The sequence below is a fragment of the Heterodontus francisci genome, unplaced genomic scaffold (assembly GCF_036365525.1).
Source record: "Heterodontus francisci isolate sHetFra1 unplaced genomic scaffold, sHetFra1.hap1 HAP1_SCAFFOLD_101_1, whole genome shotgun sequence".
Taxonomy (NCBI): Eukaryota; Metazoa; Chordata; class Chondrichthyes; order Heterodontiformes; family Heterodontidae; genus Heterodontus; species Heterodontus francisci.
In genome coordinates, this window is record NW_027141025.1 from 5,062,359 (window position 1) to 5,077,311 (window position 14,953).

At 41.9% G+C, this 14,953-nt stretch overlaps 1 protein-coding gene across 1 annotated transcript; it reads left to right on the top strand.

The window, feature by feature from the left end:
* The first annotated feature begins 612 nt into the window (after positions 1 to 612).
* Positions 613 to 14,582, top strand: LOC137361870 (deleted in malignant brain tumors 1 protein-like). Its single transcript, XM_068026474.1, has 4 exons — positions 613 to 909; positions 8,523 to 8,837; positions 11,167 to 11,481; positions 14,506 to 14,582. Exons 2-4 carry the CDS (start codon positions 8,615 to 8,617, stop codon positions 14,559 to 14,561), a joined length of 594 nt encoding a protein of 197 aa, XP_067882575.1. The 5' UTR covers positions 613 to 909; positions 8,523 to 8,614; the 3' UTR covers positions 14,562 to 14,582.
* The last annotated feature ends 371 nt before the right edge of the window (positions 14,583 to 14,953 follow it).

The following is a 14,953-nucleotide window of genomic DNA, read 5'->3' on the forward strand; positions in this document are numbered from 1 at the left end:
CTTTGTTAACCTGTATTGCTATTTTATTGATTTTTATATCTGCACCCCTGAGTCCCATTGCTCCGCGACACAATTTAGATTATCATTGTCCAAGGAGTATGGGTTCTCAGTCTTCCTACCCAAATGTGTAAGTGCACATTTATCTGCATGAAAATTCATTTACAATTTCGTTAACATGAAGTATTTTTCTCACAATCTGCCTTTGTATTAACTATTGCTCCAAGTCAATGTCATTAGTGAATATTACAATTGTACGTCCTTTTTCTGCGTCGAAATCATTTATGTTAAATATGAACAACAGTACTCCCAGCACCAGTTCTTGTCACACAATACTTCTTGCCCAGTTCTAACTGCTGATACAGTGACGGCGACTGGGTAAGTTATAAATAAATAAAGGCACATTTTAAAGATTATAGTCCTGTCACATTATAAGCAGTAGTGATACAGGAAACCCAGCATCATCAGTTTTGAACAGAATCTGAGAACGGCTCGTGTCAGATCTGTGATTAATCAGATGCGTATTGAAATAAAAATCTATGTATTATTGTGATTATTAACGTATTATGCTAATTATGATATAATATGCTTATTAAGATCACAGATATCCTCGACTAACATCCGGAGACTCCCCATGCTCAGGCAGACTGGAGATCCAGTACGGTGAAAACTGGGGAACAGTGTGTGACCTTGACTGGGATTTGAAAGACGCCAATGTGGTCTGTAGTCTGCTTCAGTGTGGAGTCGCCGTGTCGGTGCCAAGATATGCTCATTTTGGAGAGGGCATTGGGCTCGTACGGTCTGATATCTTTGACTGCACTGGAAATGAGACCAGTTTATTGGACTGCCGTCTTTTTCAAGGAAATCAGCAGGAGTGCAGCCACAGGAACGATGCCAGTGTGATCTGTTCCGGTGAGTACAGACTTACTGAAAAGCAGACAACTCCCTGCTTAATATGTGGAAAACTGAGGAAGGTGGCATTCCCATGTTTCTGTCTGAAAGGTTCATATCTAAACTAGTCATTATAGTTTATTATTACTGCTAAAGGTCTGGTGTAACGTGGTACAAAATACCCACAATTACTGGTAAACAAGATGGTTCTGAATCTTAACATTTATTTTGCAAGAAGCAGAATTTTCGCAAGTTTGTTTACCACTGCACCGAATGTATATTTAGAATTGAATATTGGCTGCAACAGTTGGGAGTTGACTAAAGGAATATGCACTGGCCTATTTCGATACTTTAATTTGAACACCACGAATGATCCGACATTACAATAGCCTTCTGATCCTCCCTGCCCACGTTAGTATTCTTATCATACAGTACTGAAGCAGGCCCTTCGGCCCACCGACTGTCTGTCGACCAACAACCACCCATTTCTACTGATCCTACATTACCTACCACTCTCCTTGCACCTACCCACAGTCGGGTTAATTTACAATGGTCAATTTACTTTCGACCTGCAAGTCTTTCACTGTGAGATGAAACCAGAGCACGCGGCAGAACCCCACGCATTCACAGGGAGAACATGCAAACTCCGCACAGACAGCACCCAGAACTGAACCCAGGTCACTGGAGCTGTGATGCAAACCACTGCTCCACTGTGCCCACGTTAACACTAACTGAACGGCAGGGTATAAAAGCACGGCTGTACTCCAGCACTGCTCAGTGCAATCAGGCCAGAATTGAAAGATTACAAAGTTATTTTATAGAAAGTGTGTATTTTACCCGCTAAATATGACAGGATCGGACACATATCCACATTATCAGTACAGAGCTTTCAGTTGCACTAGCCTGTTCGATCATTCAGTTAGATCATACCTGATATGTTCTTCAAGTCTCTTTACCTGGCTTTGACCCAGATTCCTTGATACACCGAGCTTAAAAAAATCTATCAATATTAGTCTTGAAAATTTAGATTAGATGTAACATCCACAGCTCTTTACTTTGGACGTTGTTAGGGAAAGTTCCAGATTGCCGCTGTTTTTATCGAAAAATGTGTTTCCTAATTGTTCTTTGAGGCCCAACTATCTTCTGGTGCTTCGTCAGTTACCTTCCCACCATCAAAATGTCAGAAGTTGGGCTTTTTGCTGAGAATTGCATGGTCTTTAGTTCCATTCACAATTCTTTGGATTAAGAAACAGTTCATGCCCAATTACATCAAGAATCCGGACATTATTTAGACTTGGGCTGATAGGTAGAAAGTAACACACTCACCACCTCCGTGTCAGTTAATGACTATTTCCAACAAGAGAGACAATATCATCTCCCCTAGCTATTATAATCAGTGAATTCACTACCACCATCAAATCCTACTGGGTGTTGTCATTGACAAGAAACTGAACTAGACCATTCACAATAATGTAGTGGCGAGTGGAGCAGGTCAGATGATCGGCATTCTGTGGCAAGTAGCTCACCTGCAGAATTCCCAAAGACTTTCCAGCAGCTGGAAGACATAGGCTGGGAATGTGAAAGGACATGACTCTTATAAATTTCAGGGAACCCAGCCACAGTTTGTGTAATCCTTCTTCATAATGAGGGGAGGCAATGGTGTGGTGCTAATGTCACTGGACTAGCAATCCAGAGTCCCAGGCTAATTCTGGGGACGCTGGTTCAATTCCCACCATCGCAGCTCGTGGAATTTAAATTCAGTTAATAAATCTGGAATTAAAAACTAGTCTCAGTAATGGTAACCATAAAACCATTGTCGATTGTTATTTAAAAAAATCTTGTTTCGTCATATCCTTAGGGGATGAAATCTGCCATTGTTACCTGGTCTGGCCGACATGTGACCAGAGACCTACAGCAATGCTGTTGACTCTTAACTGTCCTCTTACATAGCCTAACAAGTCACCCAGTTGTGAAAGGTAACGATGCATGAGCAATGAATGCTGGCCTTGCCGGCGACACCCACATCAAATGAATGAATAAAAAACAGAAACATTTGAAGCCAAGGAATCATTCTCGCATCTTTTATGCTGCACACTCTCCTTGGTCAACATATCCTTCCCAAAGCATATTGCCCATAGCTTAACATTACACCAGATGGGGCCTGACCAGTTTTTTTTTAGCTGCAGCATCATTTCTTCACCCTTGTATTCCATTCCTCTAGACATAAATCCCAGTATTCCATTGGCTGCTTTGATTTTCGTTCCTGTACTTTCCCATGACCCTGAAGTCTATTTTCCCTGTGCTGCATCCGGCTTTTCACCATGTAGAAAATACTGTAATCTTTTTAAGTCCAAATTGGACACCTCACGCTCACCAATATTGAAACAGTTTTACACAGTCACGGAATCTTTTTTTTTGTAAAGTTATGCTTAAAATATGCATGATTACAATATGGCTGATATTTTATTTCAATGGCAATATTGAGTATGTCAATTATATGTGGCTTTCTATCCAGAGATCTAAGTCATTAATAAATATGGTGAATAGTTGAGGTTCCTGTGGGACGGCGCCATCACATCCTGCCAGTTAGATGATCTGCCCATTATCCCTGCTGTCTATCTCCTGCCACTAAACAAACGTCCGAAGCAGGTCAATAATTTCCCTAAATTCTATGAGCTTCAAGTTTAGCCAACAATCAGTTACAAGAGATTTTGCTGAGTGCTTTCCGGAAGTTCATCTGAATAACATCCATTCAGGTTCCCCTGTTCTCTACTTTAGTTACCTCCACAAAATATTTGATCAGGTTCATCAAGCATGATCTACCTTTTACAAATCCACGCTGGCTCTCTCTGATTGGCTGTCACTTTTCAAGGTGATCAGACACTCCATCTTCAAATGTACACTCTAGTAATTTCCTGACAACTGCTGTTAGGCTAACCAATCTATAATTGCCTTGGTTCTCTCGCTAACCTTTCTTTAAATAGCAGTGTGACAATTGCAATTTTCTAATTACTGATCCAGCAGTTTGCTCTCAATCATTAACAAAGGGACGGAAGGTGTTGTTTACAGCGCTATCAAGCAGTACTTACCAATAAACAACTCACTGATGCTCAGTTTGGGTTTGTCGGACCCCTCAGCTTCAGACCACATCACACCCTTTGTACAAACATGTATGATAAAGCTGCATTCCAGATGACAGTGACTGCCCTCAATGTCAGGGCAGCATTTGTCCGACTGCGGCAACAAAGAACCTTAATAAAAGTTGTGTCCATGTAAATACTGATGCAACGAAATTATGCATAATTCCTGCCATTTCCTTATTTTCATTTATAATATCACAACTGTCATTGTAATGAGACCACATTGCTTTTAATGACAATATATTTCTGAAGTTATTGTAAAAGTTTTGTAGCTCTTGCGAACTGTTTTGTCATCCTTTGCTATTCTTTGTATCTCTGCCATTCACGAAGATCTGTGCATTTTTCTTTTTGTATTTTTGCATGTTTTTGGTCTCTTTTATACTTATGATGTTCTTGTGTCGTGCACGCCAGTCCATAATAGATGAGGTTGAGTTTGGAATTGGACCATTCAATGCGGTGGTCATTGAGTTGAGCTTCCTTGATGGCAGGCTTGTGCCGTTCACTGCGTCAAGGAAGCTATGGAGACCGATAAACACAAGACCTTCCCCCTAACAGTGACCTGTTCCTCGGTGAATATCAGGGTTTCCCTCCTCGAGAAACGCACAAGCACCTGCTGTGCAGCCAACAAACCACGACCAGAACAGTAGCATGGATTGACTTGCCACGATGCACAATAACTGACGAATCAGCAGCAAGAATAATGGCATATACTGACCTCTCATGGAATATAATTAACTGACCAAGAAAAAACAGAACAAGAACATGTAATAACCTATCAGTAGTAAGATCCTGCCCACATTCCCGTTCTGCACTGCATATAAACAGACTGCTTCCACCAATTACAATTATTTCTCCAGACAATGGGCAGAGTACATGGCCCAAAACGTCGTGGTCTGTCAGTATTTCTAACAACTGCTTTTTCAAGAAAGCAACTGCTGTTCTCAGCGCAAAGGCACGTGATGTAAAACCGTAAAATGGTCTGACTCAAATGTTGAATATTTTAGTTTTCTATTTCCCTGTAGCACCTAGATATGCTACATTTACAACTGTGCTCTACCCCCTCACCCGCCCCCCACCAGCCTCCCCTCACCCATTTACTAGTTTAAGGTTCCTGTAACAACCCTATTTATCCTTTATTCTGGGACCCTGATCCCAACCCGATTCAGGTGCTTCACATTCCAACAGAATAGTTATTTAATATCCCAGTACAGGTGCCAGGGTCCTTTGAAAGGTAACAGCTCTTTCCAACATCATAACCTTCAAGCACGTGTTCATCTCCCTGATCGTTTATTTTTCCTATGCCAATGTGCAAGCGGCTTGTATAATAATCCAGATATTATAATCCTTGAGATCTTCTTTTATATTTCAGCTCCTGGTACTCTCCGAAAAGAACCTCTTGCCTACTCTTTGCAATGTTGTTTATGCCTAATTGGTCCACAACGACTGGATATTTCCACCCCAATCTTGCATTCTGATTTGAGATAACCCTCACTTCGCACAAGTTGGGAAAATACTGTGTGGGACTGTTAATGCCCTAATTATTGAATCACTTAAAAGTATCACATTATGCACCACTCCTCCTCCTTTTGAACAGCTTCCTATTCGAAGGTATCACGGTCAACATTGTGGCTGTCCTTCTAACAGTCTTCATCCTGATCTTCACAAATAGACAGTACTTTGTTCCTGTTCACTTCTGTATATCCTCGTTCTCCATTACATCTGGATTTCAAATCTGTACACTATAAGCTGCAACAACCTCATTCTGATCCTGCAGCTCTCGACAAGGTGTGACTGAAATCTGCAGCAAACTGTCAAATACTCTTCTTGCTATCATATGTGTTGGTGTTTTTCCAATTCCCACAACAGCTCTATGATCCTGAGCCAGAGAGGTTCCAGGTTGAGATATCTACTACAGACAAGTTCCCTCGGTTCAGTTCCATTCTCTACAAATTCCAATATCCAGAAAAAAACCTGCTCTGCCAGAACTTAGTCTGTCTTTATTTTAGAGGTAAAATTATTTGTTGATGCATTTTAGCTTTAACACTATTTTACTGGTTAGCTAACGCCGAAACACTAAGCACTCATCAATTAACATAGTCCGTATTTACAACTTACCCACGCCCTCTCACACTCTGACCTGACAATTGCTTCACTGAGTGAGTTTGTCCCTCTATTTGCCAGGTGTCTGTCTCTCAGCCCCTTCCAATAGGCTGTGCTACTGCTGGCTGTGGCGCTCTTTTAAACCGGTTGCTCTAGTCACTGACTCCAGTTTAACAGACAAAACAGAACACCTCCATCCGAACGCTCACCCTCTACTACCTAGAAGGACGAGGACAGCAGATGCATGGGAACACCATCTGCATGTTCTCCTCCGAAGCACACACCATCCTAATTTGGAACTATATAACCGGTCCTTCACTGTCGCTGGGTCAAATCCTGGAAGTCCCTTGCTAACAGTACTGTGAGTGTACTGAAAGCGCATGCACTGCAGTGGTACAAGAAGGCGGCTCACCACCATCTTTGCAAGGGCAGTTCGGGATTGGTAATAAATGCTGTCCGAGCCCGAAATTCCCACCCCCTGTGAAAGAATAAAAAATACCTCCTTTTACCCCTCTGCACCGAATTCTTACTCTGAGCAAACTCTAACTTCCCACTATGTTCATAATGTATTCAGTTAACATTGCAATCTTTGTTTACACTCTGCCTTACCAGAAGTCTAAATATAGAATCATAGAAAATAGGAGTAGGCGTAGGCCAGACAGCCCTTTGGAGCCTGCTCCACCATTCAAAAAAAGTAATGGCCTATCATCTAATTCAGTACTCTGTTCCCGTTTTTCCCCATATCACTTGATTCCTTTTGTATTAAGAAAGATATCTATCTCCTTCTTGAATATATTTAGAGATCTGTCATCCACTGCCTTCTGTGGTAGAGAATTCCACAGGTTCACCACCTTCTGAGTGAAGACATTTCTCCTCATCTCGGTTCTAAATAGCATACTCCATATCCGGAGACTGTGACCCGTGGTTTTGGACTCTCCAGCCATCGGGAACATCCTCCCTGCATGTAGCCTGTCTAGTACTGTTCGAGTTTTATAGGTTTCTCTGAGATCCTCTCTCATTCTTCTAAACTCTAGTGAATATAGTCCGAGTCGATCCGATCTCTCTTCATACGTGAATCCTGCCATCCCAGGAATTAGCCTTGTAAATCTACTTTGCACACTCTTAATGGCAAGGGCATCCTTCCTCAGATAAGGAGACCAAAACTGCACACAATGCTCTAGGTGTGGTCTCACCAAAGCCCTGTATAGGTGCAGTAACATCTTGCTCCTTTACTCAAATCATCTTGCAATGACGTCCAATATTATATGCTTTTTGAGGCACATTCGAGATACAACAGTCCAGACAGTTTCCAGCTGACAGTAATTACCCGAGTTCGCACAATCACAGCTGATTGACAGCTTACTGCTAACCTGACTTACCCTGTTAACTGCGAACAATGAACTGCCTTGCAGTTTGGTTTTTAATTCCAAGCGAATTGCTAAATGTTACGGCTAGATTTAAGTCTTAGCCACTAATTACCAAATTCCAAACTTCCCACTCTGCTGACAACACATGCAGCTAAAGGTACAGTCTATGCTTGCACACTTTGCCTTAACTCTACCTTACTGCATTGCAGAAGAAAATTCCCCATGCAGGCAATTGCAGTTCAAGAGGACGGTCCTGACACCGGTTTCAAGGGCAAATAGAGTTGAGCAATAACTGCCACCTCTGCCAGAGATGTCCACATCCGCATAAAGAAAAGCAGCTCCGAAATGGGCTTGTTTTGTATTTGTTCTCCAGATCTTCTATAGCTCATCTATCAAACCCCTTAACCATTTTAAACACATCAACTAGATAAGCTGTAATCCTTCTAAACTAAATCTATTACAAACAAAGTTTATGCAACTTATCTTCATAATGTACCGTTTAAAGCATTGTTGCCATTCTAGTGACACTGTCCTGAACAACCTCCACAGCCAATGGTTTTGTGAAGTGCCGTGCCCAAACGTGACAACAGATACAACTGAATCATCACATCCTTCATCGTTTACATTCCAAAATCCAAGAGATAAAGACCAACAATCGATTAGCGTTTGCAAGAAGAGCTGTTAATTTTTGAGTGTTCAGCCAACTTCTTAAAGAGGTCCTGTAGTAATTATTGTGATGAAAGTACACAGACCTGAAACATAACTCTCTTGCTCTCTCCACAGATGCTGCTAGCCCTGCTCAGTATTTCCAATATTTTCTGTTTTATTTCAGGTTTCCAACATCTGCAGTATTTTGCTTTTGTGTTGCTGTGGTAATTCTAATTGTTTTTTGATAGATAATTTGTGTAAAGTATGGATAGATAATCATGTACATAAGATTCAACTTTTATACCCATTTTCTATTTTGCTGTTTCTATGCAGAGGATGATTTATAAATTATTTGGATTTGGATTCGTTTCCAATACAGGGAAACATGGACCTCGATTGGTTGATGGGACGAACAGATGCTCTGGCCGGGTGGAGGTGCTGCATGGAGACCAGTGGGGGACGCTGAGTGACATGTACTTTGATCTGGAAGACGCCAACGTGGTCTGTGAGCACTTGCAGTGTGGGACAGTAACCTCAATCCCGGGAGGAGCTCACTTTGGGAAGGGAGCCGGTCCAGTGTGGAAGGAAAGTTACAGGTGTCGGGGGAATGAGACGCGATTGTGGGAGTGTCCTGTTTCATCCTGGGATCAGTTTAGCTGCTCCCATGAAAATGACGCCAGTGTCATCTGTACGGGTGAGTCATCTCAGTCAATTGAACTGAAATACACCAACTGTTCTGCTGTCAAGCATCATTAACTATTTCCACAGGTCGCTGATTCACTAGTTTTGCTGATCCCATGCTTCCTTCGACACTAAGATTCTGAGATGTGTTTGTCGGTTTATTGGTCTGAATTAAATTACAAATGAATCAAAGAGCTTCACTCCAGTAAACATTGAATACATACAATGTCTCGTGATTAGTACTTATCGCTCATATAATATCTCTTTTGTGGTAAATCTAGGGCATTATTCAAGGGCTATAGAATCAACAATTTGCTCCCAGGACCACTGCCATAGAATGGAAATTTTGCTCGAGCATTGAAACTGTTCTCAATGTTGGCCGTTCAAATATGAATTATCATGGAATTCTCTGCAAAGATCAGCTGTGCAATAGAAAAAACTGTGAACTTGTTTCCAACTAAATAGCATGAGATAAATTTTAATTTCCATTACATTAAGGGCAATAAAATGATAGTGAGTGAAGTAACTCGTTATTTCACCAATATGCCATGTCTTTGATTATTTCACAAACTTGATGTAAATTACAATTCTCCCAGTTATCCCTCAACCAGCGCCCTCTTATAACAGATTATCTGCTCAGTTAACTGATCGCTGTCCGTTTGACATTGCTCAACGCAAATTGCTCCCACGTTTCACAATTTAAAATATAGGTAATAAAAACAGTAAGTGCTGAAAATACTCAGAAGTTCTGGCAGCATCTGCGGTGCAAGAAACAGAATCAACCTTACAGTTTGCAGATCTTTCATCAGAACTTAGAGATTTAACAGTTTTTAAAGAAAGGGGAAAGCAAGGAAAGAACGAAAGGAACAATCTGTGATATGGTGGAAGGCAGGAAGAATTAAATGGTAAATGGGACAATGCAAGGCAGAAAGAGATAGGAATGGGCCAAGTGAAAAACACATTTCGAGAGGAGCTGCAAATTGGAAGGCAAGACATCGTCCAAAAAAGGGGAGGGAATCTTTCCTGAAATTGCTGAATTCAGTGTTCATTCCAAAAGCCTGTAAAGAGTCTAGTGGAAAGAGGAAGTGCTGTTTCTCAAACTTATGTTAATCTTCATTGGAACTGTGTCGGAGAAAGAGGAGAGAGATGTCAGAGTGGGAGCAGAATAAATAATGAAAAGGACAGGCAACTGGAAGCTAAAGGTAAAGCTTGCAGACTGAACAAAGGTGTTGTGCAAAGTAAGCACTCAATTATGTTTGGTGTCCCAATGTAAAGCAGACGGTATCATGATCAGTCAATACAGTGAATACAGTATACTAAAGAGAAGGCAGTACAAGAAAATCGCTGTTTCACTTGGAAGCAGTATTTGGCGGCTTGGATGGTGAGAAAGGTGGAGGTAACAGGGCAGTGGCTGCACCTCCTGCGCATTCATGGGAAGGTCCTGGGGGAAGGGGTGCTGAGAATGATTGAAGAGTGAATCAGAGTGCCACAGAGCGAATGGTCCCTTCAGAATGTTAAACGTGGAGGGAAGGGGAAGATGTGCTTTGTCGTGGCACCACATTAAAGGTGGTGGAAATGGTGGAAGATGATCTGTTGAATATGGAAGCTGATGGAGTGGAAGATGAGGAGAATCAGAATCCTATCATTATTCCGGGAGGGGGAAAGGGTGAAAGCAGACGTTTGGGGAATGGAATGGACGTGCTTGAGGGCCCTGTCAACCATGGTGGGTGGATGAGGAGGTGAGGAGAGTCCTCGGTTGAGGAAAAAGGAATACATATCTGGAACCACTGGTATGGAAGTTTGCATCACCAGACATTGCAGATGGAGCAAGTGAAAAAATGTGATAGAGTAATTCGAAGAATTGGGGTGTGAGGAAGCATAGACAAGGTAACTGTGAGAGTCACTGGGTTTACTCTTTATATTAGTTAATAACCTATCCCCAGAAGCAGAGACAGAGATGTTGAGGAAGAGAATGGAAGAGTTGAAGATGGACCATGTGAATATAAGGAGGTTAAACTGGAAGAAAAGTTGATGATATTTTCAAGTACAGGGCGAGAGCTGGAATATCAGTGCATGTGGACAGGAGGACGGCCTTCAGTCCCTCGGCTATCACCTACAGTTCATTTTACCCTCTGTCCCCAGTTCAGCAACCGTAAGCTACTCGGTACGTCTCTAAAATGTATTTACAGAGAAAAGGTAATGGTGAAAATGATCTTTCAACAAGCCTTCTGAACAATGATGACAGGAATAGTAACCATTAATATTAATGACTTTTCGGGTGGCATTAAATTCTGAGATATTTTGCTTCAGTTTCACCATTCTCAATCTGTTTCATGTTGTAGATGAAAATTGGTCACTAATTCTGACTAACGGGGGAAGCTGGTGTGATGGGAGAGTGGAGATTTACTACAATGGCAGCTGGGGGAGATTGCAGGATAGACACTGGACCCTGAATGATGCCAATGTAGTCTGTACACAGCTGGGTTGTGGTGAAGCGACAGCCGCTTATAACTATTCAAAGGACGGAGAGAGTGAAGGACCCATCTGGGTGAATGATGTCCAGTGTGAAGGAAACGAATTGCAGCTCCAGAACTGCATCTTATTCACATTGAATTCGTCTCTCACTGACAGTATGGATGTAGGGGTCCTGTGTTCAGGTAAGCAAATTCTTCACTGCTTTTACAAAAACATAAAAGTGAAATGTCTAATCTGCTGAGAAAAGTGATAATATCGGTTACTTGTTCCTGGGTTTCTCAAAGCAGTAATTTCACTCGAGGAGAGTCGGAGAGGATGGTGGGCGGTCGGGGAGCTGGGGTGGTGTACAGAGAGAGAGGACACGGACACAATTAAACAGCAAGAACGTTTGTATTACAGAAATTTCAATTAACACATACATCACAAGGGGTTTAACAGGAATGTAAACGGAGAGAAAACTGACACAGAGCCAAACAAAGAGATGTTAGAGTGGGTGACGAAATGTTTAGTCAGATGAAAGCAAAATACTGCGGATTCTGGAATTCTGAAACAAAAACAAGAAATGCTGGATTCACTCAGCAGGTCTGGCAGCATCTGTGGCAAGAGAAGCAGAGTTAACGTTTTGGGTCAGTGACCAGAAACGTTAACTCTGCTTCTCCTTTCCACAGATGCCGACAGACCTGCTGAGTGATTCCAGCATTTCTTGTTATTGTTCTTAGTCAGATGGTTGGATTTGAAGAGCCGGAGACACGGAAATATTTCTGGTGGAAATTCAGATCTGGGGGTTAGATGGTTAAAGGCAAAACTGAAAGTGGTGGGCAATTGAAGTGGGTGAAGTGCAACAAGCTGTATTCAGAAAAAAGCAGAGCTCCTGAAATGATTCAGGCTGGAGATGGTTATACTGATGCAGGGGGAGAGCATGAAGGTGTCTGAACATGAAGATCATATTTGGAAACTCTGGGTATTGATCGCAGGGAAACCAGTAGATCGTCGAGTGCCATGGCGTTCCTGAGAGGAGCTTCATGTAGGGAAGGCAACAAAACTTTGGATGAGCTGATGTTTCTGGAGGATGCAAGATGGGTGATCGCCCAGGAGAACATTGAAATATTCGATTCTGCAGGCAACAAAGCATGGGTGAGCATTTCAGCAGCAGATGGGCTGAGGCAGGAAGGGAGGTGAATGATGATAGAGGTGAAAGATAACGGCCTTATGAGAAAGAGAATACGGAATTGGATTCTCAGCTGTGGTATCAAATCCGGCGCCAAGCTTGCAATCAGTTCGACTGTATAGTATATAAGTGGAGGTAGCTGTGTGGGAGTTGGTCTGGTGCTAGTTTCATTAGATTGTGTATAAAAGTAGACAGATGTTTTGGACTAGACACTTTAAAGTTTCATTGTGTGGCATGTTAATGCATGCATGTGTTCTGGGGATGTTGCATTATGCAGAGTGTAGTTTAGTTTTGTTTAGTTTAGAGATACAACACTGAAACAGGCCCTTCGGCCCACCGAGACTGTGCCGACCATCAACCACCCATTTATAATAATCCTGCACTAATCCCATATTCCTACCACATCCCCATCTGTCCCTATATTTCCCTACCACGGCTAGGGGCAATTTATAATGGTCAATTTACCTGCCAACCTGCAAGTCCTTTGGCTTGAGTGTGGGCAGATGTTTTCGGGTTGTTCCAATGAACATTTATTTGCATACGACATGTGGAACTTACAACATATGAGATAGTTAATGATTCAGATTTGATACCGATTGGTTACAGTAAGCATTTTCTTCGGACACTGCGGAAATCAATACATTCCAGCGTTTCACGTCAGAAGTTTACAGTGCTGAATGGTTATTACACACTCAGTCACTGGACAGAGTCGAGTATGTCATCTTGTTCTTCAGTTAGGTAGATGTTAAGCTCCACCCAACATTTATGCCCACCTACAGAAGCCATGTGTCTTCTCCTTGTCTTCTACTTCTGTATCTGATGGGTCACATTGCTGATGTTTATTCTCCAAAGTGCCTGACGCAATTAGTCCAATCATTTTTGTCCAGTCCAGATTAAATACTGGTTTCTGTTCAGCCGGGAGGTCTGCACATCGACAGTTCAATTGCCCGTAGGCGCTTCCTGATCCTGTCCAACATTTTGCAGAGAGATCCTGTTTTCTGCCCTCTTTGGTCCGGTCCAACAGTCATATATTGATAGAATTAGTCGTTTAGTTCATTGATTTTTTACAGACAATCGCAATTGCTAATGTCCCTCACATGTTTCGTTTGCTCATTTAACATAATTGCAGCAGTCTGTCTGGACAGACAGGTCTGCATCTTCTCTGTTCAGACATGCGGTTTATGTATCTAAAATTACTCAAATATATTCCTTGTCAAAGACAGAGTCCCATCCTTTCAAAGGTAAGTGATTCTCTTATGCAATTAATATTAAATTGATTTATGATAATGTTAATAATGTTATAATCAACACAACCCTAGAACGTAGTTCCACACGAAGATACTGCATATTGCAAGGCTGATGTTTAAGGGTAGGACTTGTGGACCTTACATTCTCCAATATGAAGTGGAGTAATAAAGTAATCATGAAGTAATAAATAGCATGGATTAAACTGCTGGTCTTGCCAGTGACACCAACATTCCCTGAAATAATTGAAAAACATAAAAAGGCACGGTGACATGTGGGGAACTATCTGGTAATATAATCCTGAATGTATCAGTCGCATAAAGCATCATTGGGTCCTCTTCATCTTCACTAAATCCTCCTGTTTGACAAAGATTATCCAGGAAGCCAAAGAAAACGCACAGCAAATATTCTCCATCATAAATCTTCCTCCTGAACCACTCCCCTGCCTCATCCACCTGAACTCCAAAAATAATTGAGAGGAGCTCATAGACTTTTTGTCACAAAGTTCAAAAACATCCGTTCAGTCACCTCCCTTTCTTCCCCAACCCATCAGGCCTAACTTCCTATCAGTTCCCACCCCCATCCCATACGATCACCCTGAATTCACATTTCTTGTTTCTCTCCTAGAATCCTTCACTCTCTCTCTGAACCTGTGCTGTTGATGGTATCCACATTTTGCTGTCTACACCTTATTTCTATTAAACTACTGAACACAAACATTCCCTTCCTGGGTTCCATATTAGCTGGCAATATTAACGATTCTCTTTCTCTCTCTCTCTCTCTACATTTTCAGGCTCCTCTCCATCAAATCAGCAGTCATCACACCTCTCCTCAGAAAGGAACCATTGACCACCTGTCCATGCAGGTTACTGCCCAGCTCCAACTGATCGTACCTCGCCAAAGTCCTTGAATGTGTTGTCGCCTCCCAAATCCATGCTCATCTTATATGAAGCTGCATGTTTCAATTACGCAAATCAATTTTCTATCCACACCACAGGCCGAAAACAAATGACATCCGAAGTGATTGTGACAAATATAAACGATTCCACCTCCTCTTTCTTGACTTGTCTCAAATTTTTATATGATTGATCATGAAATACTTGTCCAATTCCTCCCCATTAACACACGGCTGGGTGGGACTGCACTCAGCTGGTTCTAGTATTATCTGTACAGTCATGGTCAGAAAGTTGCCAGCAATGGTTTCTCTTCCTGCTTCTGCAAAGTCACCTATAGTGTCACCA